A 23,197-nucleotide genomic window follows, 5' to 3' on the forward strand; every position below is an offset into this window, starting at 1 on the left:
ATGATGAGATAACTGGCTCTGTGGATATGGGGAAAGTGGTGGATGTGATATAATTTGACTTTAGCAAAGCTTTTGATGTAGTCTCCCACAGTATTCTTGCCAGCAAGTTAAAAAAGTATGGATTGGATGAATGGATTATAAGGTGGATAGAAAGCTGGCTAGATTGTTAGGCTCAATGGGTAGTGATCAATAGCTCAATGTTTAGTTGGCAGCCGGTATCAAGTGGAATGCCCCAGGGGTCGGTCCTGGGGCTTACTTTGTTCAACATCTTTATTAATGATCTGGATGATGAGATTAATTGCACCCTCAGCAAGTTCGCAGATGACACTAAGATGGGGGGAGACGTAGATGCGCTAGAGGGTAGGGATAGGGTCCAGAGTGACCTAGACAAATTGGAGGATTGGGCCAAAAGAAATCTGATGAGGTTCAACAAGGAAAAATGCAGAGTTCTGTATTTAGGAAGAAAGAATCCCATGAACCGCCACAGGCTGGGGACCAACTGGCTAAGCAGCAGTTCTGCAGAAAAGGACCTGGGGATTACAGTAGATGAGAAACTTGATATGAAGCAGCAGTGTGCCCTTGTTGCCACGAAGGCCAATGGCATATTGAGCTGTATTAGTAGAACCATTGCCAGCAGATCGAGGGAAGTGATTATTCTCCTCTATTCAACACTGGTGAAGCCATACCTGGAGTATTGCATCCAGTTTTGGTCCCCCCACTACAGAAGGGATATGACCAAATTGGAGAGAGTCCAGTGGAGGGCGACAATGATTAGGGGGCTGGGGCACATGATTTATGAGGAGAGGCTGAGGGAACTGGGGTTATTTAGTCTGCAGAAGAGTAGAGTGAGGAGGGATTTGATAGCAGCCTTCAACTACCTGAAGTGGGGGTCCAAAGAAGATGGAACTTGGCTGTTCTCAGTGGTGGCAGATGACAGAACAAGGAGCAGTGGGGGAGGTCTAGGTTGGATATTAGGAAACACTATTTCACTAGGAGGGTGGTGAAGCACTGGAATGGGTTACCTAGGGAGGTGGTGGAATCTCCTTCCTCAGAGGTTTTTAAGGTCAGTCTTGACACAGCCTTGGCTGGGATGATTTAGCTGGGGATTGGTCCTGCTTTGAGCAGGGGGTGGGACTAGAACCTCCTGAGGGCCCTTCCAACCCTGAGATTCTATGATTCTAAGAACACTCAGATGTCTTACCCCGACCCTGTCCCCGGCCTGACCTCTGACCCGGTCCCATCTGACCTCTGACCTACACAGACCATGGCCAAGAACACTTAGATGTCTTACCCTGACCCTTATCTGACCTCTGACCTTGTTCCCTGCCTCCCCTATGACCTACATAGACAATGGCCAAGAACATCAGACGTCTCACCCTGACCCTAATCTGACCCCAGCCTGACCTCTGACCCTGACCTCTGACCTACACAGGCAATGGTCAGTAACGCTCAGATGTCAGCTCCCTTGACCCTGTCCCAGCCTGACCTTTGGCCTGCCCACGAGCCGGCGCCAGGCCCCCCTCGTGCCGTGACCCAGGCTGGCCCGCGGGGCGCGCCCATTGCCCTGTCCCGGGGCCCGGCCGGCGGGCGGAACGCGGCGCGCGGGCGGCGGGGGCCGGGGGAAGGAGCTGAGCGCAGGACGCCGGCGCCGCTGTCATGGCGGCCTGAGGAGCGGCGGGGGAGGCGCCGGGAGCCGGACGGAGGCTGCCGGAGCAGGCAGGTAACCCCCCCGCTCCGCCCCCACAGGCCCTAGGGGGCTCCCCGCCCGCGCTGCCATTCCTCGCTCGCGGCGTCCCCGCCCCCCAGCACCCCCATGGCTACCGGGGCTCTCCCGGCTAAGGGGACGAGGCCTCCCCCGCAACTCCCCTTGTCTGGGCTCCCATCGCCCCTCACAGCTATCGGGGGTCTCCCTGGCTGGGCCTCCCATGAACCCTCCCTTCTCTGAGCTACCCCTGGGGGGGGGGAATCTCCCTTTGGGCCCCCCATGGAGCCTCTCTTCTCTAATCTAACCCGGAGGAGGGACTCCCTGACTGGGCTCCCCTGGACCTCTCTCTTCTCTAACATACCCCAGGCCAGGGGGTCTCCCTGACTGGCCTCCCCCTGAACTCCCCTGAGCTGCCCCTGCAGAGGGGTTTCCCTGCCTGGGTCCCCCATGGGTCTGTGGGATCTTCATTGTCCCCTTCCTTTCCATCTACATCGGGGTGGAGAGAGGATCTTCCTTGGCACCTACACTTTCACTCTCTACTACTTTGGTGGAGAAGACGGGGTCAATGTGCTCTGGTGTAAACTAGCAGTTTTCTTGTTGCCTTCAGTGAAAGGTGCGTTCACCAGTGCTTGGTGTGAATTGGTAGATTTGTCTGACTGTAGGTGTAAGCTCTGTAACTTGAGTCCGCCTTTAATATTTGTGTGTCCTGTGCAATGAGAGGTTTCTGTCTCCAGGACTCCTTATTTTCCTTCCAGCCCGTTGCCAGTTTGAATTAGTTTCTGGCCATGTCTACATCTAAAATTTTGCAGCGCTGGTTGTTACAGCTGTATTAGTACAGCTGTATAGGGCCAGCGCTGCAGAGTGGCCACACTTACAGCAACCAGCGCTGCAAGTGGTGTTAGATGTGGCCACACTGCAGCGCTGTTGGGCGGCTTCAAGGGGGGTTCCGGGACCGAGCAAACCGGGAAAGGAAACCAGCTTCGCCGCGGTTTGCTCTCTTGGTCCCGGAGCCACCCAGCAAACCGCAGGGAAGGAGACCTGCTTGCTCGGGGTTCCGGGACCGAGAGAGCAAACCGGGAACGCCGCGGTTTGCTCTCTCGGTCCCGGAGCCACCCAGCAAACCGCAGGGAAGGAGACCTGCTTGCTCGGGGTTCCGGGACCGAGAGAGCAAACCGGGAAAGGAAACCAGCTTCGCCGCGGTTTGCTCTCTCGGTCCCGGAACCCCGAGCAAGCAGGTCTCCTTCCCTGCGGTTTGCTGGGTGGCTCCGGGACCGAGAGAGCAAACCGCGGCGTTCCCGGTTTGCTCTCTCGGTCCCGGAACCCCGAGCAAGCAGGTCTCCTTCCCTGCGGTTTGCTGGGTGGCTCCGGGACCGAGAGAGCAAACCGGGAAAGGAAACCAGCTTGATTACCAGAGGATTCCTCCTTCCACGGAGGTCAAGAAAAGCGCTGGTAACTGTCTACATTGGATTACCAGCGCTGGATCACCAGCGCTGGATCCTCTACACCCGAGACAAAACGGGAGTACGGCCAGCGCTGCAAACAGGGAGTTGCAGCGCTGGTGGTGCCCTGCAGATGTGTACACCTTCAAAGTTGCAGCGCTGTAACTCCCTCACCAGCGCTGCAACTTTCTGATGTAGACAAGCCCTCTGATTATGATCTAAACACATGGGCATTTGCAGAGACCTCTGTTATGCTCCTCCTGTTGGAGGCAAATAGTTCTACACAGAAGATACACAGTACATTCAGCTTTAACCCTTGTTGTGCTGAGTGGTTTGCCTGCTACATCCAGGAAACCCCCTCCTTTCTCCCTTGCACTCACACTGACCCTAGCCCTAGATGCTCTGATCTTTGGATAGTATGTCGCTGTGGGAAGTCTGTATGTTCGTTCTTTTCCCTTTCACTCCTGAGGATCAGTTTGACTTGACCCTGCCTTAGGACTTGTGGAAGGAAGAAATCCAGGCAGTGAGTACTGCACCTATGTCTCTGGAGCTTTCAGGCAGCAAACATGCACGGTTTTGTATTGGAAAGATAAAAATGTACCTGAAATGTGAAGTTTAACAAATAGGGTGGAAAAATCCTGTTGTGCACCAGCCTAGGCAACCAAAAACAGGGTATGAACAAGTGAAATGTGACTATGAGACAAGTGCGACTGTGCAATTGAGAATACTGGGTGTATGGCTTGCCAGCCTCATTTGAAATGAAAACAAAACCGAGCTACCTAAGTTCTTAGGAAACTGAAGAAGAAATAATGAATGATTTTTCCACTGGGTCACTCATGCCAGGCTTGCCATTTGCTTCTGTGCTACCAACCTACTCCTGGGGATGGCACTTCCAGAAAAGTGTGTACATAACTGTCTGTGTGGAAAAGTGCAATCTGGAGTATGGACAGCAGAACAGATCCAAAGAAAGAATCCAGCAAAACTGGTAAATGATCAGTCTCTTCCAGGAAGATAGCCCTGACCCATTGTCTAGGGTCTGGATATGAGTCAAAAGATCTGGGTTCAGTATCCATCTCTCACCGACTCGCTATGTTCTTGAGCAAACTCTTTCACCTTCAAGTCTGTTTACTCATCTGTAAAATGTGGATAATAATGCTTACCTAGTCTTGGAAAGCACTTCGAGAGCTACTGATGAAAGTACTTAAGTACAAAGTTATGCTGTTTCATGGGTCACGCAGAAAATAAGCTGGAAGAAGGGAATGTTTCATATAGGGCAGCCATCATTTCATGCTGCATTTGTGATGCTGATTGTCCTTTGATAAATTACCTTAAAATATTTATTTCTTCTGCATAACAATCGCTTTTCATCAGGCTAAAAAAAAATCTCTTTAGTCTTAATCTGGTAGCCTCAAATGATACCTGGGAACCAGAAAGTAACACTCTGGTGCCTCTGTCACCTGTGATTTTGAAAATAAAAGAGGTGGAGACTTGCACAACTTTCACGACAGTACCAGGAAAACCTACTCTGTCACAATCTTGTACAACACATTCAGCACTTGTAGTGCCTTGGAGGATAGTCTTGTGCTTAAGACAAATGCCTGGGAGCTATGAAATCTGCATTCATTCACAGTTCTATCACGTTCCCTGTGTGATCGTGAGTTAGTCACTTGACCACTTTGTGCCTCAGTTTCCTTTTCTGTGAAAGCAGATGATAAAACTGATTTACCCCTTAGATGTATTTGGAGACACAGGGTAACTATACTGCCAACACAGAGTGTGATGGCAGCTCAAGTAGACCTATGTGAGCTAACTTTAATCTAACTTGCTTGGTTAGTGGAGTAGTAAAGCTGCAGCAGCCTGTGCTTCAGCGTAGGCAGTATAAAGCCCACCCAGAACCCTAGTGGGACTAACGCAAACAGAAAGGTTAACAAGATCTTAAAATTGTCACCAGAATATGTCCTTTGTAAATATAACGTGAAAAATCATGTCCAATAGTGATTCAGGGCTTAGGAGATCAAGTTAACTGTAGCTTGCACATGACTTGTATTTTACCACATTTATTTATTTTCTGAACTTGTCTGCTGGTAACTGGATTTGACATTTCAGAGCCCAAATTATAATGCTCAGAGTGAAGAAACAGGTCAAATGTATTGGACCAAAACTGAAGACAAAGATTTATCTTCATAAAGAGAGGGGTTTTTTTTATCATGTAAACCTTGTAATTAACACAAATCTATGTAACTGTGCTGTATTGGCAAAGATGCAGTGTAACCAAGTACACTAGTGACAGAGCTTTTTCATTTCCCCTCTTTGGCTGTGAAAGCAGTTGGAGTTCTATGTTTCTGCCTTGTTAACTGACAGGTTTTCAGATACTGTTGGGACAGATGCACTATATATATTGGGTAAATCAGTTGCTGTTCGTTTGCTGTGTAATGAGTTGTGAGCTGGAAGGAGTCTCACAAAACCCACCACCAGTGTTGTCTCCACTTGGCAGACTCAAAAGAATTGAAAGCCTGAATTGGCCATGGAATCTGAAGCCCCCTTCCTAGTCCTAGAGGGGCCCTTCCAGGGCATCGGTGAGGCACGTTCACAGGACAATGTGCAGGACGCTTTTAAAGCTAGTGCCTGAGCTGTTGCTGCTCTGTGACTAAATAGGACTTTGGCCTCTAGGGCTTAGTCTTGCACTCATCACTAGCACTGAATGATCCTAAAAAACAAGGCAAAGTTAAGTGTGCAATGTTACCATCCTGGACATGCTTCCTGATCCACTTCTAAGCAGCGCTTTGCACAAAGATGGAGGAAGGAGTCATTAAAACCCTTTCTTTTTTGGCAGATTGAAAAACCTAGAATGGCAGGAGAACAGAAACCATCCTGCAATCTTCTTGAGCAGTTTATTTTATTAGCCAAAGGCACCAACGGGTCAGCTCTGACTGCTTTGATAAACCAAGTGCTAGAGGCTCCTGGGGTTTATGTCTTTGGTGAGCTGTTGGAGTTAACAAACGTGCAAGAGGTAAGAGTTACGTTTCTATCTCTTTTCTCTCTCCTCAGTTTAATGCTCCTAGGAATTTCCATGCACATAGTAGACTAGGATGGCAAAATCTTCATCTTGGGGAAAGCCTGACACAATTTACCACAGTTTTCCAATGCTTCTATCAAGCCCTGAGTCAAAATGACAGATTTACAGAGAATTGTGAGGACCTGGTATACATGCGGGGATCGCTTTTGTCATATGTATTTATTTAGATTTAAATAATAAAATGATGCCTATGCAAGGCTCCAGGCATCCTAACTTGTAACTCTTAATATAATAACATTTCAGTAACACTAAAATAATCATTTAAACTAGTATTTCAGCCAGCCAGCCACCAGCAAAAAGCTCCTTTATATTCCGTCATTGTTCTGGGAAGCATACCATTAGCCTTCTCTAAAACTCCTTTCACAGCTGTATTTTGCAGCATCCCCAGAAGATCATCACGTTTGGGCTGTGTCAGAGGAAAATGGAGAGCAAGTTTCAGAATCCCAGAGCCCTCCTAGAGAACACTCTGTTAGCAGCTCTCTGTCTCTTACAATGAGTGAGATCTAGCTCCAGCACCTCTGCTGATTGCAGTTATGGCAGTGTGGCACACAGGAAGCTCAGCTTTCCAAACAGGCTTTTGTGCATGGACAAAAATGCCATCAACAGTTTCCTCCCAGTTTTTTCATGCAGCGAATCATGTAGATTAGGAGATCTGAAACACCAACCTGGGCTCGTGTAACAGCTGTTGTTCCAGTGCAATATTTGCTTGTCAGAGAATGTACAGAACTTTGAGGCAGACAACTTAAAATGCTCTAACCTGCTTTGCTTTGAGATTGTTTGTGGTTTTGCAGGTTAACTGTCTCAGCTTCCCAGTGTCCAGTAAGGATTCTTAACCAGCCAGCACCATAATCTGCTTATCTGTCATGTGTTAACAATACACAGCTGAATTTAAGGGGACACATTCTTCATTTTCTCTCTTAAGATGCTGCATGAAGCAGCTGACTCTATAAGCTAAATTCAAGTTCTAATACACCTCTACCACGATATAACGCTGTCCTCGGGAGCCAAAAAATCTTACCGTGCTATAGGTGAAACTGTGTTATATCAAACTTGCTTTGATCCGTCGGAGTGCACAGCCTCCCTCCCCGCCCCCGGAGCACTGCTTTACTGCGTTATATCCGAATTCGTGTTATATCGGGTCATGTTATATCGGGGTAGAGGTGTACATGGAATTGGCTGTGTCATCCTGATTCTACACTACTGAAATGTAGTGCTGATTACATGACTTTGGAAAGGCCCAACCCTCTGACAACTGAAAATAGCCCTTCCTTTATGTATTTTTGAAAAGTTACATATTCTGTGTGGAATTAAAGCCAACACTGTGGAGAAGCTGTATACCAATATCCTATTGGTCATTATTGGCTTACGTAAGATTTCTTTTGCTTTCCTCCTCTTCAGCTTGCTGAAGGGCCTAATGCTGCTTATTTCCAGTTGCTGAACCTGTTTGCTTACGGAACGTATCCAGATTACGTAGGTAAGAGATTGCACTTTGCAAATGCTCTAAGAGCCTGGTGACAATTTAATGGGCTGTGAGTAGGGGTAATGCAGTCTCTTCAGAACTAGCTTGTGCAGTTTTCATTTTTCTAGCCGGGAAGCTCAAGGTAGCTAACTTACCCAAGTGTGTGATGTCTCCGTGAATGTGGCAGGCTGAAAGGATCTAAGGGTAAAATTCTATCTGTCAGAGGCTTTCTGGATGAGTGGGGGCTACCCAGTTTATTGCACCCAATTCAGCATGTATGATTACCTGCCCTAGGTGTGTATTCGGTGCAAGGAGCTCCTGGCCCTCACAGACCGTGTGCGGGCTTTGGAGACCAGGGTGGTTGAGCAGGTTTAAGGGAAACAGAGAGGTACATAGATGAGACTTTCTGGGACACAGTAGAATGGTCCCACATCCGGTCTGACAGCCTCTGTGCTGTTGAGAAGGATGAAGGTCTCAGGGAAGGAGAGCATCGAACTGAAGCAGAGGGAGATGAAACCATAGTTGGGACCCTCTTTCCAGATGATAGTGTGGTATCCTGTCACACTGAGGATACTTCTCTGGGGGAGAGAACTCCAGTTATTAGGAAGAGACTGGTATTAGTAGTGGATGATTCAACGATTTGATAGCTGGGTTTGTGATGACCGGGAGAACTGCATGGTGACTTGCCTTCCTGGTCCGAAGGTTGTGGATCTCTTGAGGCATCTAGATAGACTTATGTGTAGTGCTGGGGAGGAGCCGGTGGTCATGGTACATGTGGGTACCAATGACATAGGGAAGAATAGGAGAGGGGTCCTGAAGGTCAAATTTAGGCTGCTAGGTAAGAGATTGAAGTCCAGGACCTCCATGGTAGCATTCTCTTAAATGCTTCCAGTTCCACACATGCAGTCAGTTAGACAGGCAGAATTGCAGGGTCTCAATGTATGGTCGAGACGATGGTGTAGGGAGTAGGGATTTAGATTTATTAGGAACTGGGGAAACTTTTGGGAAAGGGGGAGCCTATACAGGAAGGATGGGCTCCACCTAAACCAAAATGGAACCAGACAGCTGGCATTTAAAATTAAAAAGATTTTAGAGCAGTTTTTAGACTAAGGGCTGGGGGAAAGCCAGCATATGCGGAGGAGCACATGGTTCGGACAGAGACATCCCTTAGGGGAGGATCTACTAATAGAGATTCTCTATGTCCTAGTAAGGAGGAGAGTATGAAAGATAAAATACAGGTAGGATCTGATGAGAAACAGTCAAATGAAAAAAAGTCTCATTCAACTGCATCATTCAATTGTGATGGAAGACTGCTAAAAAGTGACACGTTTTAAAAGTGCTTATATTCCAGTGCTAGAAGTCTAAATAATAAGATGGGTGAACTAGAGTGTCCCATATTAAATGAGGATATAATAGGCATCACAGAAACTTGGTGGAATGAGGATAATCAATGGGACACAGTAATACCAGGGTACAAAATATATCGGAAGGACAGACTAGGTCATGCTGGTGGGGGATTGGCACTATATGTGAAAGAAAGCGTAGAATCAAATGAAGTAAAAATCTTAAATGAACCAAACTGTATCATAGAATCTGTATGGATAGTAATTCCTTGCTTGAATAACAAGAATATATCGGTAGGGATATATTACCGACCGCCTTACCATGATGGTGATAGTGACTGTAAAATGCTCAGGGAGATTAGAGAGCCTATTAAAACAAAAAACTCAATAATGGAGGAATTCAACTATCCCCATATTGACTGGGTACATGTCACCTCAGGATGAGATGCAGAGATAAAGTTTCTTGACAACTTAAATGACTGCTTCTTGGAGCAGCTAGTCCTGGAACCCACAAGAAGAGAGGCAATTCTTGATTTAGTCTTCAGTGAAGCAAGGATCAGGTCCAAGAAGTGAATATAGCTGGACCACATGGTAATAGTGACCATAATATAATTAAATTTAACATCCCTGTGGTGGGGAAAACGCCACAGAGGCTCAACATTGTAGCATTTAATTTCAGAAAGGGGAACTACACAAAAATGAAGCAGTTAGTTAAACAGAAATTAAAAGGCACAGCACCAAAAGTTAAATGCCTGCAAGCTTCATGGAAACTTTTTAAAGACACCACAATAGAGGCTCAACTTAAATGTATCTCCCAAATTTAAAAACATATTAAAAGAACCAAAAAAGAGCCACCGTGGCTAAACAACAAAGTAAAAGAAGCAGTGAGAGGCAAAAAGTCATCCCTGAAAAAGTGGAAGTTAAATCCTAGTGAGGAAAATAGAAAGGAGCATAAACTCTGGCAAATGAAGTGTAAAAATATAATTAGGAAGGCCAAAAAAGAATTTGAAGTACAGCTAGCCTAAGACTCAAAAAGTTTTAGCAAAATTTTTTTGAATACATCAGAAGCAGGAAGCCTGCTAAATAGCCAGTGGGGCCACCGGACGATTGAGATGCTAAAGGAGCACTCAAGGACAATTAGGGGTTTGGAGAGGGTCCCATATGAGGAAAGATTAAAGAGGCTAGTACTCTTCAGCTTGGAAAAGAGGAGACTAAGGGGGGATATGATAGAGGTATATAAAATCATGAGTGATGTGGAGAAAGTGGATAAGGAAAAGTTATTTTCTTATTCCCATAATACAAGAACTAGGGGTCACCAAATGAAATTAATAGGCAGCAGGTTTCAAACAAATAAAAGGAAGTTCTTCTTCATGCAGCGCACAGTCAACTTGTGGAACTCCTTACCTGAGGAGGTTGTGAAGGCTAGGACTATAACAGCATTTAAAAGAAAACTGGATAAATTCATGGTGGTTAAGTCCATAAATGACTATTAGCCAGGGTGGGTAAGGAATGGTGTCCCTAGCCTCTGTTTGTCAGAGGATGTAGATGGATGGCAGGAGAGAGATCACTTGATCATTCCTGTTAGATTCACTGCCTCTGGGGCAGCTGGCATTGGCCACTGTCGGTAGACAGAAATTGGGCTAGATGGACCTTTGGTCTGACTCGGTACGGCCATTCTTATGTTCTTATGTAAGGCCATTGTGAAGAAACTAAATTAATTCTTTGCATCAGTCTTCATGGTTGAAGATTTGAGGGAGATTTCCAGACCTGAGCCATTCTTTTTAGGTGACAAATCTGAGGAACTGTCCCAGATTCAGGTGTCATTAGAGGAGGTTTTGGAACAAATTGCTAAATGAAACAGTAATAAGTCATCAGGACTGGATGGTGTTCACCCTAGAGTTCTGAAGGAACTTAAATGTGAAATTGCAGGACTACTGACTGTAGTCAAATGACTGGAGGACAGCTAATGTGGCGCCAATTTTTAAAAAGGGATTGTAGTGGGGCAGCTGCCCCATTCTGGTGTGGAAGAAGTTAGAGAAAGCCAAAGAGGCTGTGCAGAGTCCCAGCCAATCATGGAAGGGCTTAGTGGGAGCCAATCAAGTGGAGGCTTGAAAGCAGCTAATCAGGGCCAGGCTGGGCCCTATAAGAAGGCTGCAGGGCAGAGAAGAAGGCAGTCTATCCCTCGAGGGCAAAGGGAGAAGAACTGACTCTTAGAGAGAGAGAAGCACTTAAAACAGAGCAGGGCTGGGCAGGGTCAGCAGGGGCCGGGGGGAGCTGTAGGCTGATAACTGCCAGACTGGGGCCCTAACACATAGGAGCAGAGAAGGTGCTGGGGCTATGGGGGAGTGGCCCAGGAAAGTAGGCCTGAAGCCAGGGGCTAGACTATCTGCAGTTGGCCACTGAGGCAAGTAGAAGGACTGAGGACCACCTGTCCCCCAAAAGTGGGGAGAGGGGCACAGCTGAAGGGCTGTGTCCTGAAGAGGACACTGCAGTCTGGGAGCGACGCTGATCCAGATGGTGGAGATGGTGGAGGAAGTGGAAGTAACAGCGAGTGAGACACTTCTAATAAAATGTGCCCTGGTGGACCAAGAGAGCTAATTCCCAGAATGACCAGCAGGAGGCACCATGGTGGTGGGTCTGCACCGTTACATGGCTCCAGAGGTGACCCTGGCAATTACAGGCTGGTAAGCCTGACTTCAGTACCGGGCAAACTGGTTGAAACTATAGTAAAGAACAAAATTGTCAGACACATAGATGAACATAATTTGTTGGGGAATAGTCTATATGTTTTTTGTAAAGGAAAATCATGCCTCACCAATCTACTAGAATTCTTTGAGAGGGTTAACAAGCATGTGGACAAGGGGGATCCAGTGGATATAGTGTATTTAGATTTTCAGAAAGCCTTTGACAAGGTCCCTCACCAAAGGCTCTTAAGCAAAGTAATCAGTCATGGGATAAGAAGGAAGGTTCTTTCTTGGATTGGTAACTGGTTAAAAGATAGGGAACAAAGTAAGAATAAAAGGTCAGTTTTCAGAATGGAGAGCGGTAAATAGTGGTGTCCCTCAAGGGTCTGTACTGGGCCCAGTCCTGTTTAACATATTGAGAAACGATCTGTAAAAAGGGGAAAAAGTGTGGTGGCAACATTTGCAGATGATACAAAACTACTCAAAATAGTTAAGTCCCAGGCAGACTGTGAAGAGCTACAAAAGGATCTCTCAAAACTGGGTGACTGGGCAACAAAATGGCAGATGAAATTCAGTGTTGATAAATGCAAAGTAATGCACATTGGAAAACGTAATCCCAACTATACATACAAAATGAAGGAGTCTAAATTAGCTGTTAGCACTCAAGAAAGAGATCTTGGAGTCACTACGGATAGTTCTCTGAAAAACGTCCCCTCAGTTTGCAATGAGAGTCAAAAAAGCTAATAATGTTAGGATCCATTTGGAAAGGGATATACAGTAAGACACAAAATATCATATTCCCTCTATATTAATCCATGGTACACCCACATCTTGAATACTGTGTCCTGATGTAGTTGCCCCATCTCAAAAAAGATACATTGGAATTGGAAAAGATTCAGAAAAGGACAACAAAAATTATTTGGGGTATGGAACGGCTGCCATATGAAGAGAGATTAATAAGACTGGGACTTTTCAGCTTGGAAGAGAGTCGACTAAAGGGGGATATGACAGAGGTCTATAAAATCATGAGTGGTGTAGAGAAAGTAAATAAGGAAGTGTTATTTACTCCTTCTCATAACACAAGAACTAGGGGCTACCAAATGAAATTAATAGGCAGCAGGTTTAATACAAACAAAAGGAAGTATTTTTTTTCACACAATGCACAAAAAAACCTGTGGAACTCCTTGTCAAAGGATGTTGTGAAGGCCAAGACTATAACAGGATTCAAAAAAGAACTAGATAAATTCATGGAGGATAGGTCCATCAATGGCTATTAGCCAGGATGGGCAGGGAGGGTGTCCCTCGTCTCTATTTGCCAGAAGCTGAGAATGGGTAATGGGATGGATCACTTGCTGATTACTTGTTCTGTTCACTCCCACTGGGGCACCTGGCATTGGCTGCTGTTGGAAGAGAGGATTCTGGGCTAGATGGACTTTTGGTCTGATTCAGTATGGCTGTTCTTATGTAAATCTTTTTTTCATCTGACTGTGGAAGAACAGCAATAACCAGACCGTTACATGCTGGTCTAGACATTTAGAGTGGGCATTTTACCAGCCTCTCTTGGGCTGAGTCACTGTGACATGAATTGACTTGCTCCGGTATTCACGCTCTCTTCCTTAGATTCAAAAGACACTATTCTGCAGAGGACAAACTCTCCATCTCTTTTGAAATGAGAGTGGTACCGATTAGAGAATCTCCCCTTTCAGGGGTTTGTAACCTAGTCTTGAAAATCCATTCTGAATTGAAACTTGGTAAACAAGCTTGTGTCGTGTTTTGTGTAGTGAATGTGTGTGTGCACAAATACAGTATTTGTGTGTGTGCATAGGCTGTTAGACAAATAGTCCATTTCTATGCGCAAAAGTCCAGTTTGTTGTGATAATTTTGCATGCAGATTAGGGACACAGTTGCATATGCTTTTCACACACAATTGCCCATGTCTGTCTTTGGAAACTGGCCCCTAGTATCTGTTTAAATAAAAGCACTGCATCTACCAGTGAGTTCTTAGAAGTGTAATTATCAATGTCACAATTTGACTGGGTTGAGTTGCTTTTCTCCACTTGAATGTCTTAAACATCTTTGTTTGGGAGATACTTGGCAGGAACTAAATCTGTGCTGTAGTCTAGGCTTTGCTGTGTTTTTGCATTACTGAGAAACTAGCTACAAAGGGAATAATCTCAAAAAGGAACAGCTTTTCTAGTCAGCCTTAAAACAGGCCAGAGAGCCTTCTTGCTTGGAAACCATTGGCTGTGCTCAAGAAGGGTGTCATGCAAAAGACCTATCTTGTTCCTAAGCTTCTATAACCTCTTCATGTGGTAAAGCAAACTAAAGACATGTCCACCAAGATGCCGCCTTGAAAATAGCCACTTGTATATAATTTCAGAGGCACCAAATCTGAATCAGGATAGCGTGTCTGTCTGAAGGTGCATTCCAACCTTGCCATACCTTTGTGCTTACAGTTCAATTCTGATGCAGTGCAGTGCAGTGCTTAATATTTGTGAGCAGCAACCTGAATCCAAAATATCACAACGCTTTACAAATAATTCTGTCCAGGGTGTCATGATGCCCATCAAAGTAGAATCTGAGCACTTGAGTTGTAAAATCTGGAGAACAGCATTAGCAGATGTATTGAAGTGAAAGCTCCGGTAGATATGGAGCCAGCACAAGCTTCATGAATTCTTTGCAGTCTGTAGGTCTCTAGATGTGACCAGTTAGAGGACCAGTCTGCTCTGCATGAGTGTTAGATCCTGGGGCACAACTTGTAAGAGTAGGGATGTTCACTAATATCCTTGATTTAAGCTTCCCCTTCCCATGGAAGGTTCTATTGAAAAGTAAGATAGTAAGGGAGAGAGTAATCACCGCCTTCCAAATAAAAATGGGTACAGGACAGAGGAGTCCAAAATGGAAAGAATTGGGTGAGATGGATAAGATAACCTTAGTGTCATGGAAATACTAACTCTTTCATTAACACACATATTCCAAAGAGCACCTTTGCTTTTGAAAGCAGCCAGCCTTCTTTCTGTTTGTGAATACACTAGAGGCATGTGGATACTGCAGTGATAAAATGGCAATAGAAGAATCTAGATTAATAGTGTCTCTTCTCTCCATGAATCTGATGTTTGACACTTTCATGCATAGTCCCCAAGCTCTTCAAAGTAGTAAGTATCATCCATATTTTACAGCTGGTGAAACCAAAGTCCAAAGTTTTATTAGCATGCGCCTACTGACAGAGGACAAATAGTTTGGTCTTGGAAACAAAATATTAACCATATGTCTTGGCAGTATTTCACCTGTAGACATGTGAATTATGTTCTGTATTTTTGTGGTTCTGGTTTTGGAATTAGAACAGTTAATAACTGACTTTTTTTTTAATTCCGTCTCTGTTTCTCCTTGGGTATGGTCCAGCTGTTACTTACGGCAGTACTGTCTTCTCAATAGCACCCTTTCGTAGCAGGAGTAGTACTTAGTACTACTAACTTCTAGGGTGCAACTCAGTCGAAGACTTTGATCTGAAGGTTTTGTTTAATTCTTGAAGGAAAATCTGTAACTTTGTTCTCAATTTTTTTTACATTGAACAGCAAACAAGGATAACCTGCCAGAGTTAACGAGGGCCCAGAAGAACAAGCTGAAACACTTAACTATTGTAAGCTTGGCTGCCAGAATGAAGGTAAAATATAGAAATCTTAGCTAAGTAATGCCAGCCATTTCTGCAAGTGGCATCCAAGTATTGTACTCGGGTTTGCTTTAGGCTGCATGTGTGCTCTGGAAAACCTGTGACTGGAAAATTACCTGATATGTACAGTGCTCCCCTGTATTCATGGGATTCAGTAACTTATGAAGGACTTCCAAGGAGTGAGAGCTTGGAATGGCTGAACAGCTCTATAAAGAGCGAGAAATGGGCATTCTGGGAGGAGAAATCAGATTGGCTAATGGAAGCGGGATCCACTCACCCATCTAGCTCTTGAAAATCTTTGTCAATTCTGGTTGGAGGAGGGAACTGACTATTTTACCTTCCACAGTGCTGCCACCCCAACTCACTTCCCAGAACTTACTGTAATAAAAGCTTACTGGAATGTCTTATGTGTGACGAAACCTAATAGTATCTGCTTCCTTTGATACTATTTGATACTTTCCCACTTGCTGTTTACGTGCAGGGTGTGTACAGTAAATATTTGTTTGACTGCAAGCTTCTACTAGCCCTACTTCCAGACTATGCTCAACTTTCCATTCTGGACCCACAAGTGACTATTTGTTCTTGGATTTCCTGTTTCTAGTGCATTCCTTACTCTGTGCTGCTCAAAGACCTGGAGATGAGGAATCTGAGGGAGCTGGAAGATCTAATCATTGAAGCTGTGTATACAGACATTATTCAGGGGAAACTGGATCAGCGCAACCAGGTGCTGGAGGTGGATTTCTGTATCGGCAGAGACATTCAGAAGAAGGACATCAGTAATATTGTTAAAACACTCCAAGAATGGTGAGGCAGGAGGCTCCTCCACCTTGTCTGATTTGCCTTATAGGAATATCTCAAAGGAAATAGTTTGCCCTGGCTTTTTCTGAGTCCTGTAAGAATCAAATGTTAGCTTAGTTTCAGCATATTCCATTCATTAGCACTCTTACACCATGAAAAGTCACTTCTTGAAGGGTCCCTCGTGGACAAAAACCCTGATACCATCTCCAGTACTTCTTACAGATGCTGTAATTGTAGTACATCCAATTGTACTACTGGCTTCAGATTCTGAAGTTACCTCAGTTCTTACCTTAGTTACCTCGGCTCTTTGCTTTAGGGCCTCTCCTACAGTCATGCCAAAATGACGTCATGGCCTCAACCTAGAGACATACATCTTGTAGAATGATACCTTCTTTCTGCTACCATATTAATTTTTCTGATCAGCAAAGACAGATTTGTCCGCTAATCCTCTGGTGATGAGAATTACTCAGGCAAATCTTAACAAACTGTATCTCAGAGTCACAGTACTTTAAACTTCACCCCTGAAGTGTTTCAGATATCTCTGTAGGCCTCCCTTCATTGCTGGAGATGAAGCAGACCTCATGCTTTTGGCTGAGACCATCTTGTTCTGGTTACTCTCATGTATTTTTTATCAAGTTTCCAGTAATCCACCTTTCAGTCCTGTAGGATTCGTTCATTACCCAAAGGAGTTGCCACTTTTCTAGGCCACAGGGACTGTGACTGATTTCCAGTTGACTACATAATACAGTCATTGCCTAGCTGTTACGGGTGCATTAGAAATAACAAAGATTAAGTAGCTGTGGAAGTATGGTAACCTGAGTCACTTGGTTTTTCCCTTTTCCCTTCTCCACTCCTGCTTCCCCCTCTCTGCAAGAAAGGAGTGCAGCAGCTTCTTGGATCTTTCTGCATTGCTTGATGTGCAACTCTGAACCCACTTCAGGTCCCTTTCCATTCCGTCCCACTGTGAATGGGAGCTGAAACTGTCATTGAGTGGAGGAGTGTGCTTGTCACCCTGATCGTTTATTTCTTAGGGGGACCTTGTCAGTGTGACTTCGATTTTCTGAGTAATCTTTAAAAAAAAACAGTTTCTGATCTATCCCCCTTTACGTAGCAATTCCTGACTTTTTAAAAAGGTTTGAACATGATTTTTGGCTTCTCTGTGGTGAATCTAATAGAGCAACTCCACCAGACATGCTGGGACCAGCCCCTGCTTCACACCTCTCTGCTGCTTCTTTTGTTTGGCTTTGCTGCTGCTGGCAAATATCTTCTTACAGGCGCAAGGATGTGTACACATGTGAGCTCCTAGACTGGCCATCAGCAAAGCAGCAGAACTGAGTAGATGCATGTTCAAACCTTTTTTCACAAAGTAAACACTAAAACAATAGAATAAAACATCTTTTTCCACTCAGTTCTTTCAGCTCTAATCATCTTCACTGCTAATGTTAAATATAAGCCCCATAACTTTCAGACTTCTGTGTTTTGTTTTGTTTTGTTTTGTTTTGTTCAAATTGAGTGTCCCTTTCAAACTGTCCAGCATTGAACACACGAGTGTTGTTACATTTTCAGGTGTGATGGGTGTGAAGCGGTTCTGTTAGGAATCGAACAGCAAGTGCTTAGAGCCAACCAGTACAAAGAGAACCACAACCGAACTCAGCAGCAGGTAGAAACAGAGGTAGGTGTAGAATCACTCCTGTCTGCTCTGGTGATGAGTGTGTCAGATACACCTTCAAGTTTCTCTTGGTGAATTTCTTTGCTTATTAAAGTGAGAAACTAAGGGGCCTGGCTAACGCACACTGCAGGGGTAGGCAACCTATGGCACGTGTGCTGAAGGTGGCACGCGAGCTGATTTTCAGTGGCACTCACACTGCCCGGGTCCTGGCCACCGGTCCGGGGGGCTCTGCATTTTAATTTAATTTTAAATGAAGCTTTTTAAACATTTTAAAAACCTTATTTACTTTACATACAACAATAGTTTAGTTCTATATTATAGACTTAGAGAAAGAGACCTTCTAAAAACGTTAAAATGTATGACTGGCACATGAAACCTTAAATCAGAGTGAATAAATGAAGACTCGGCACAGCACTTCTGAAAGGTTGCCGACCCCTGACATAGTGTGAGCAGGAGTCTTGTAACCTTCCTTTGCACTGCACTGCCGATGTCCCTCAATTCTTACCTTGCAGTACTCCATGCTATTCAGTCCAGGGCTTCTGCTAGGTGGAGACTGACAATCATGCTAAGCAGGTGTGCTAATCTCGTGATGCACCATCTAGGAAAGAACTCGGATTCCTCCTCTTCACGACCATATTAACGTCACTGATGAGCTAAGACAGATTTGACCACTGACCTTCTGATGTGTGGGTTTCTGAGTCATCTTTTGTGAACTTGCTGGGAGCTCCTTGCGTTAATTTGTTAGGAAACTAATTTTTTAACACACAAAACACGATGGAAATCTGATGTTTCTACAACTTTAGTTTCACTGTAAATAATGCAAATCCAGAAGGAATAAGAAAAAATAGTTGATTTATTGTAAACCTAGGAATGTCGTTAAAAATCTCTCCATGACCATTCCTAGACATCTCTCTGAATTCCATCTGAAGTGGTGAAAGTGTGGTAAATTCTTTCCTAAGAAACCCTAAATTGTAGCTGCAAAAAGGGTGTTTTAAAACTGCTTCCATCACTGAGAGTGCCTCATTTGTTAACCTTACAAACGTGGACAGCCCTCTGACATGCCAAGGAGTAGATAAAAGGGACTACATTTTCAAAACTGGCTAGTGAGTTTGGGTACCCAACGTGAACTCCCATAATAAAGATTTCTTGTTCACTGGATGAGTCCTCAACAATTTCTAAAAGTCTGGTTGATTTAATGTGTCAATCCGAGTCCCCCAAAATGACACCTAGAATCCTGAAATCGCTTTTTGAAAATTTGAGCCAAAATGTGTTTCCCCCTAATCCTGTAATATCCAGAGATGGCCAACAGAGGGCAGCATAAGCACATGGTTTTAGTCTCTGCTAATTGTATTTGCTTGTGAAAACAAAACGACAACTGCAAAGGTGAGAGCAGTCCTCCTGAGACTCTGGCTCGAGGTTTATTTCTTGCAATCCTGCATCCCGGCAGGTTCATGCTGGCCTTTTGAAGCTGTTTATATGCAGTGATTTGACTGGTGCCCAGGACACTTTTGAGGAGTCTGGTGGCATGTTAAAGACTGACAGATGTATTTGGGCGTAAGCTTTCGTGGGTAAAAACCCACTTCTTCAGATGCATGGAGAAGTGGGTTTTTCACCTACGAAAGCTTATGCCCAAATAAATCTGTTAGTCTTTAAGATAGACTCATAGACTTTAGGGTCAGAAGGGACCAACATGATCATCTAGTCCGACCCCCTGCACAAAGCAGGCCACAGAACCCTACCCATCCACTTCTATAACAAACCCCTAACCTATGTCCGAGTTATTGAAGTCTTCAAATTGTATCACACTCCTTGTTTTTGTGGATACAGACTAACACGGCTGCCCCCTGATACTTAGGACACATTTGGTTTGCCGGGTGTTTCTAGCCCTGAGGAGTCTGGACTCCTGAATTCTATGCTCATTTCAGGCTGCATTTGTTTTGTCAGTTCACCAATTCTTTTCATGGCACCCCCTGAGGTCTGATGTTTGGAGGGTGAGGTGCCATGCAGATGGCACTTCGCACTGTTTCCTGGTGCCTGGGGAGCATACCACTGTGTGCTTGCTCACCGAACATACCCCAGGTTTTGAGGGTAGCCTCCATTCCTACCTTGGAGGAGAATTGTGGATCGGTTGGCTGATTGGTGCGAATAGTTTTCCCTTCCCTTCACTCTGCAGAGCTGTTCTGGTGTGGAGGTTTTTTCCTCCCCACATATCCCAGGCACTCCCTGTCAGTAAACAGACACTTGAGGTCTGCAGACTGGTGAGATGGCTGCCTCCTTCAGTCAGGCAGTGGAAAGTCTTTCTTGCTTGTCACTGTGCTACACCTGGTGTCTAGTAGCAGATAACTGCAGCCCTCAGTTGCCTCCGAACCAGGTCTAACGTCAAGTTTTACCAGGTCAGGTCATCTACAGGTTGTTAATACCAACAGCTAATAAAATCAGATTGCGAGGATTGAATGTGTGTGCATGGGGAGATTTGTATCCAGCGATGAGTTACTCTTAGAACTCAAGGGCATTTCCATTCTGTGCTTAGGAAGGGGCTTCCTCTCTGCAGTGGGAGGGGAAGAAGCAAATGCTGATTCGCTGTCTCTTCTCGCCCAGGTCACAAACATAAAGAAAACATTAAAAGCCACGGCCTCATCATCAGCACAAGAGATGGAACAGCAGCTGGCAGAGCGAGAGTGCCCTCCTCACGCAGAGCAAAGGCAGCCCACAAAAAAGATGTCCAAAGTCAAAGGGCTGGTCTCCAGCCGCCACTAGAACCTGCCATGTAGCCATCATTCAGCCATGAATGACAACAGAAGGAGCGACACAGGCTCCGTGTCTCCTGGCTTCTGGGCCAGTCCTCTCCAGGCTGGCAAATATAAAAGCCCTGTTTGAATACAGCCCCAAACCAGCCATGCCTGGCTAAGCTACAGTGTGCAAATCTCATTCACATCCGAGATGCCGCCTGTTCTCCTAGGCCTTTAAAGAGGGACTTTCAGCCAGAGATAATTACCACAAGGGGCAGAAAGCCTGTGACACCAGGGGAACGGAATCTCTGTGGAAGCTTTTGCTCCCTCCCAGCCAGCCTGCCCATGCTCCCTCTTGCGAGGAGTTTGCCATGCTGATTTAGAGTTCAAGATAACGTCTTCCATGGCACCCGACTGAATCCCAAAATTGGGACTTGGCTATTGAAGCCCCAGGCTGGGAGAGAGAAAACTACCAACACAGATCTCTCCAATCCCAAGGGGAAGGCAAAACATTACTAGACCAGGAGCAGCGCTACACTGAAATCTTCCACCTTGCCCAGGTCCCTCTGTATTTTAATTCACACTCTCCCTCTGTGAAGATGAGATCCAGTGCTGGGCTGTGTTCACTAACCTGTTTACTGCCCTTAAGCCTTTTAATCTGCCACTGATTTAAAGAACTAGGCTACAGCGGTGAGGCTTCAGCATGGCGAGGAGAAAGCAAGCGGCTCTCTCTCGAGCTGTCCGTGTTACAGGTGGCTGGGGACCTACTGGAAGTCATGTTCCTTCTCAGTGTGTCTGCATCCTCCCAGGCTGCTTGTGAATTGTTCCCTTCCTGAAATCTTTTAAGCATGATACCGTAAATCTTCCTTGGAGATGATGTGTGGTGTGGAAGAGGAGCCTCTGTGGCTTGGTGGCAGGCCAGTGGCCCAGAACCCGCTGACAGGCGTGGCAGTGACATCCCCTTGCTGAAACGATGGACTTTACTAGCCTCTCTGAACTTGAACAGTTTCAGGTTGTATTTTACTCCTTTTTTTTTTTGTACATTGTCGTGATTCTAAAGCATTTCAGCCTTTGTTTTGTGTTTGATATTTGTTACAGGCTAACTTCAGGGGACTTGCACCTCGTGGGGGAGGTTGGTGACTGTTAGGTTTTTTTTTAAGGGGAGGGCAGGGTTGAGATCTAAACTGCAATTCACATGAAAAAGTGCATTTTGGAACAAATTAAATGCTGATTTAATGTAGGAGTCGAGTCTTGGCTTTGGAGCAGCCATGGGCAAACACTGTCTAGGCTAGCTGGGCACTGACACGGCCCTCATGGCTGGGTTATTGGAGTTCCTTGCTGACACCTAACTCCATCTTCACGTGCACCTGGCAGGTGGGGAGGTATCCTTCCCCTTTTACAGATAGGAGCTGAGACACAGAGAGATGTGACTTGCCCATGGTCATGCAAGTGGTCTGTGTCAGAGCTAGGTCCTGCAGTCTTAACCCCCTTACCCACAGGACCAGGAGGATTGAGACTGTCATACTTTGCTATCACAGTCTTCATAAAGTGAGCCCCACTGGGGAATTCCAGGTAAAGTGCTACACGGCCACTGCAAACTGTTGTCGGTCATGTGCAAACCCCCACCCCCAAAAAGACTGGCTATGAACTGGTGCCCTAGAGGTGAAGGGGCTCCGCGGCCACATTCTCAATCTCCTGAGCCTCCATCCTCACCTCTTCTACTGCTCGCTCACTTCTAACACCTGCCTTTTTGTGAGGAGGCAGGTTCAACGTGACTGTCTTGAAAGAGGCTTAGGTCTTCAGTAACCAATGGCGTGCAGGGCTCAGGTGGGTGAAATCAACGTGAATTGGCCTAGTTCGTGTTCTTTGCCTGTCTCTCCCACTGTGCTGTACTGAAGGGGGAGCAGCCTCAGTCTGCTGAAGCTTCCTCACCATCAAGTCTTTACATTTTTATGAGCTTTATGCAAAAATCTGAAAACTCCGTTCGATGCTCAGGCCTTATTTTCATGGCTGTGTGCAGTGCCTTTGTTTAGTAGAGAAACAAGGGAAAGCTGCGCCCTGCCTTGAGTAAAAAATGAATTCTTACTTCTGTGCACTACAGTGAGAGATGGAGGTGGAGGTCAGAGGAAAACAAGCTACTTTGCCCTAATCACTTATATGTTTGATTGCAGACCATGTGCTGTACAGAGAGAGAGAGAATCCCTTTCTCTGAGGGCTTGGTCTGAGACAAACCTTGATAAATCCAGTGCATGAGGGAGCACAGCTCTGCTACAGCTTGGTAATTGAGCTTTCAGGGAAGGCTTGGAAGTCATTCCAGGAGCAACGGGACAGTGTGGCCACAGACAGCAGGGGAGGGCGGGTGGGACCGCCCAGTGACTGCAGTGGATGCTGCAGCCTGGAGTTGATCTGTGTAGGAGTTTGGACAAGCAGCTTAAGGAGGTAATGGATGTTGAGTGACAGAATGGAGGGCTTTAGATGACAGGTGGGGAAGGGGGTGGAGCCTCTACCGCCTCTTGATGAAACACCACAAGAGGGAAGTGGAAGTAGGGAGGTGGATCTGTGCTGTGCAATAAGTGATGTGAAAGCGGATCAGTTAGGCTCACCTGCTTCATGCCAGCCTATGCT

General features: G+C 45.6%; 1 protein-coding gene across 3 annotated transcripts; it reads left to right on the forward strand.

Moving 5' to 3' along the window:
* Positions 1–1,636: 1,636 nt before the first annotated feature.
* On the forward strand, positions 1,637–21,812 carry COPS7B (COP9 signalosome subunit 7B). Of its 3 annotated transcripts, none has more exons than XM_030575371.1 (7): positions 1,637–1,720; positions 5,978–6,154; positions 7,619–7,694; positions 15,282–15,370; positions 15,978–16,180; positions 17,741–17,846; positions 20,442–21,812. In XM_030575371.1, the coding sequence occupies exons 2-7, from the start codon at positions 5,993–5,995 to the stop codon at positions 20,598–20,600; spliced, it is 795 nt and encodes a 264-aa protein (XP_030431231.1). In that variant the 5' UTR covers positions 1,637–1,720; positions 5,978–5,992; the 3' UTR covers positions 20,601–21,812. The 3 variants fall into 3 exon arrangements, with proteins under 3 accessions (XP_030431231.1, XP_030431232.1, XP_030431233.1); XM_030575372.1 differs by having other exon boundaries at positions 1,637–1,716; XM_030575373.1 differs by lacking the exons at positions 1,637–1,720; positions 7,619–7,694 and having other exon boundaries at positions 6,066–6,154.
* The last annotated feature ends 1,385 nt before the right edge of the window (positions 21,813–23,197 follow it).

The sequence above is a fragment of the Gopherus evgoodei genome, chromosome 9 (genome assembly GCF_007399415.2).
Source record: "Gopherus evgoodei ecotype Sinaloan lineage chromosome 9, rGopEvg1_v1.p, whole genome shotgun sequence".
Lineage (NCBI taxonomy): Eukaryota > Metazoa > Chordata > Testudines > Testudinidae > Gopherus > Gopherus evgoodei.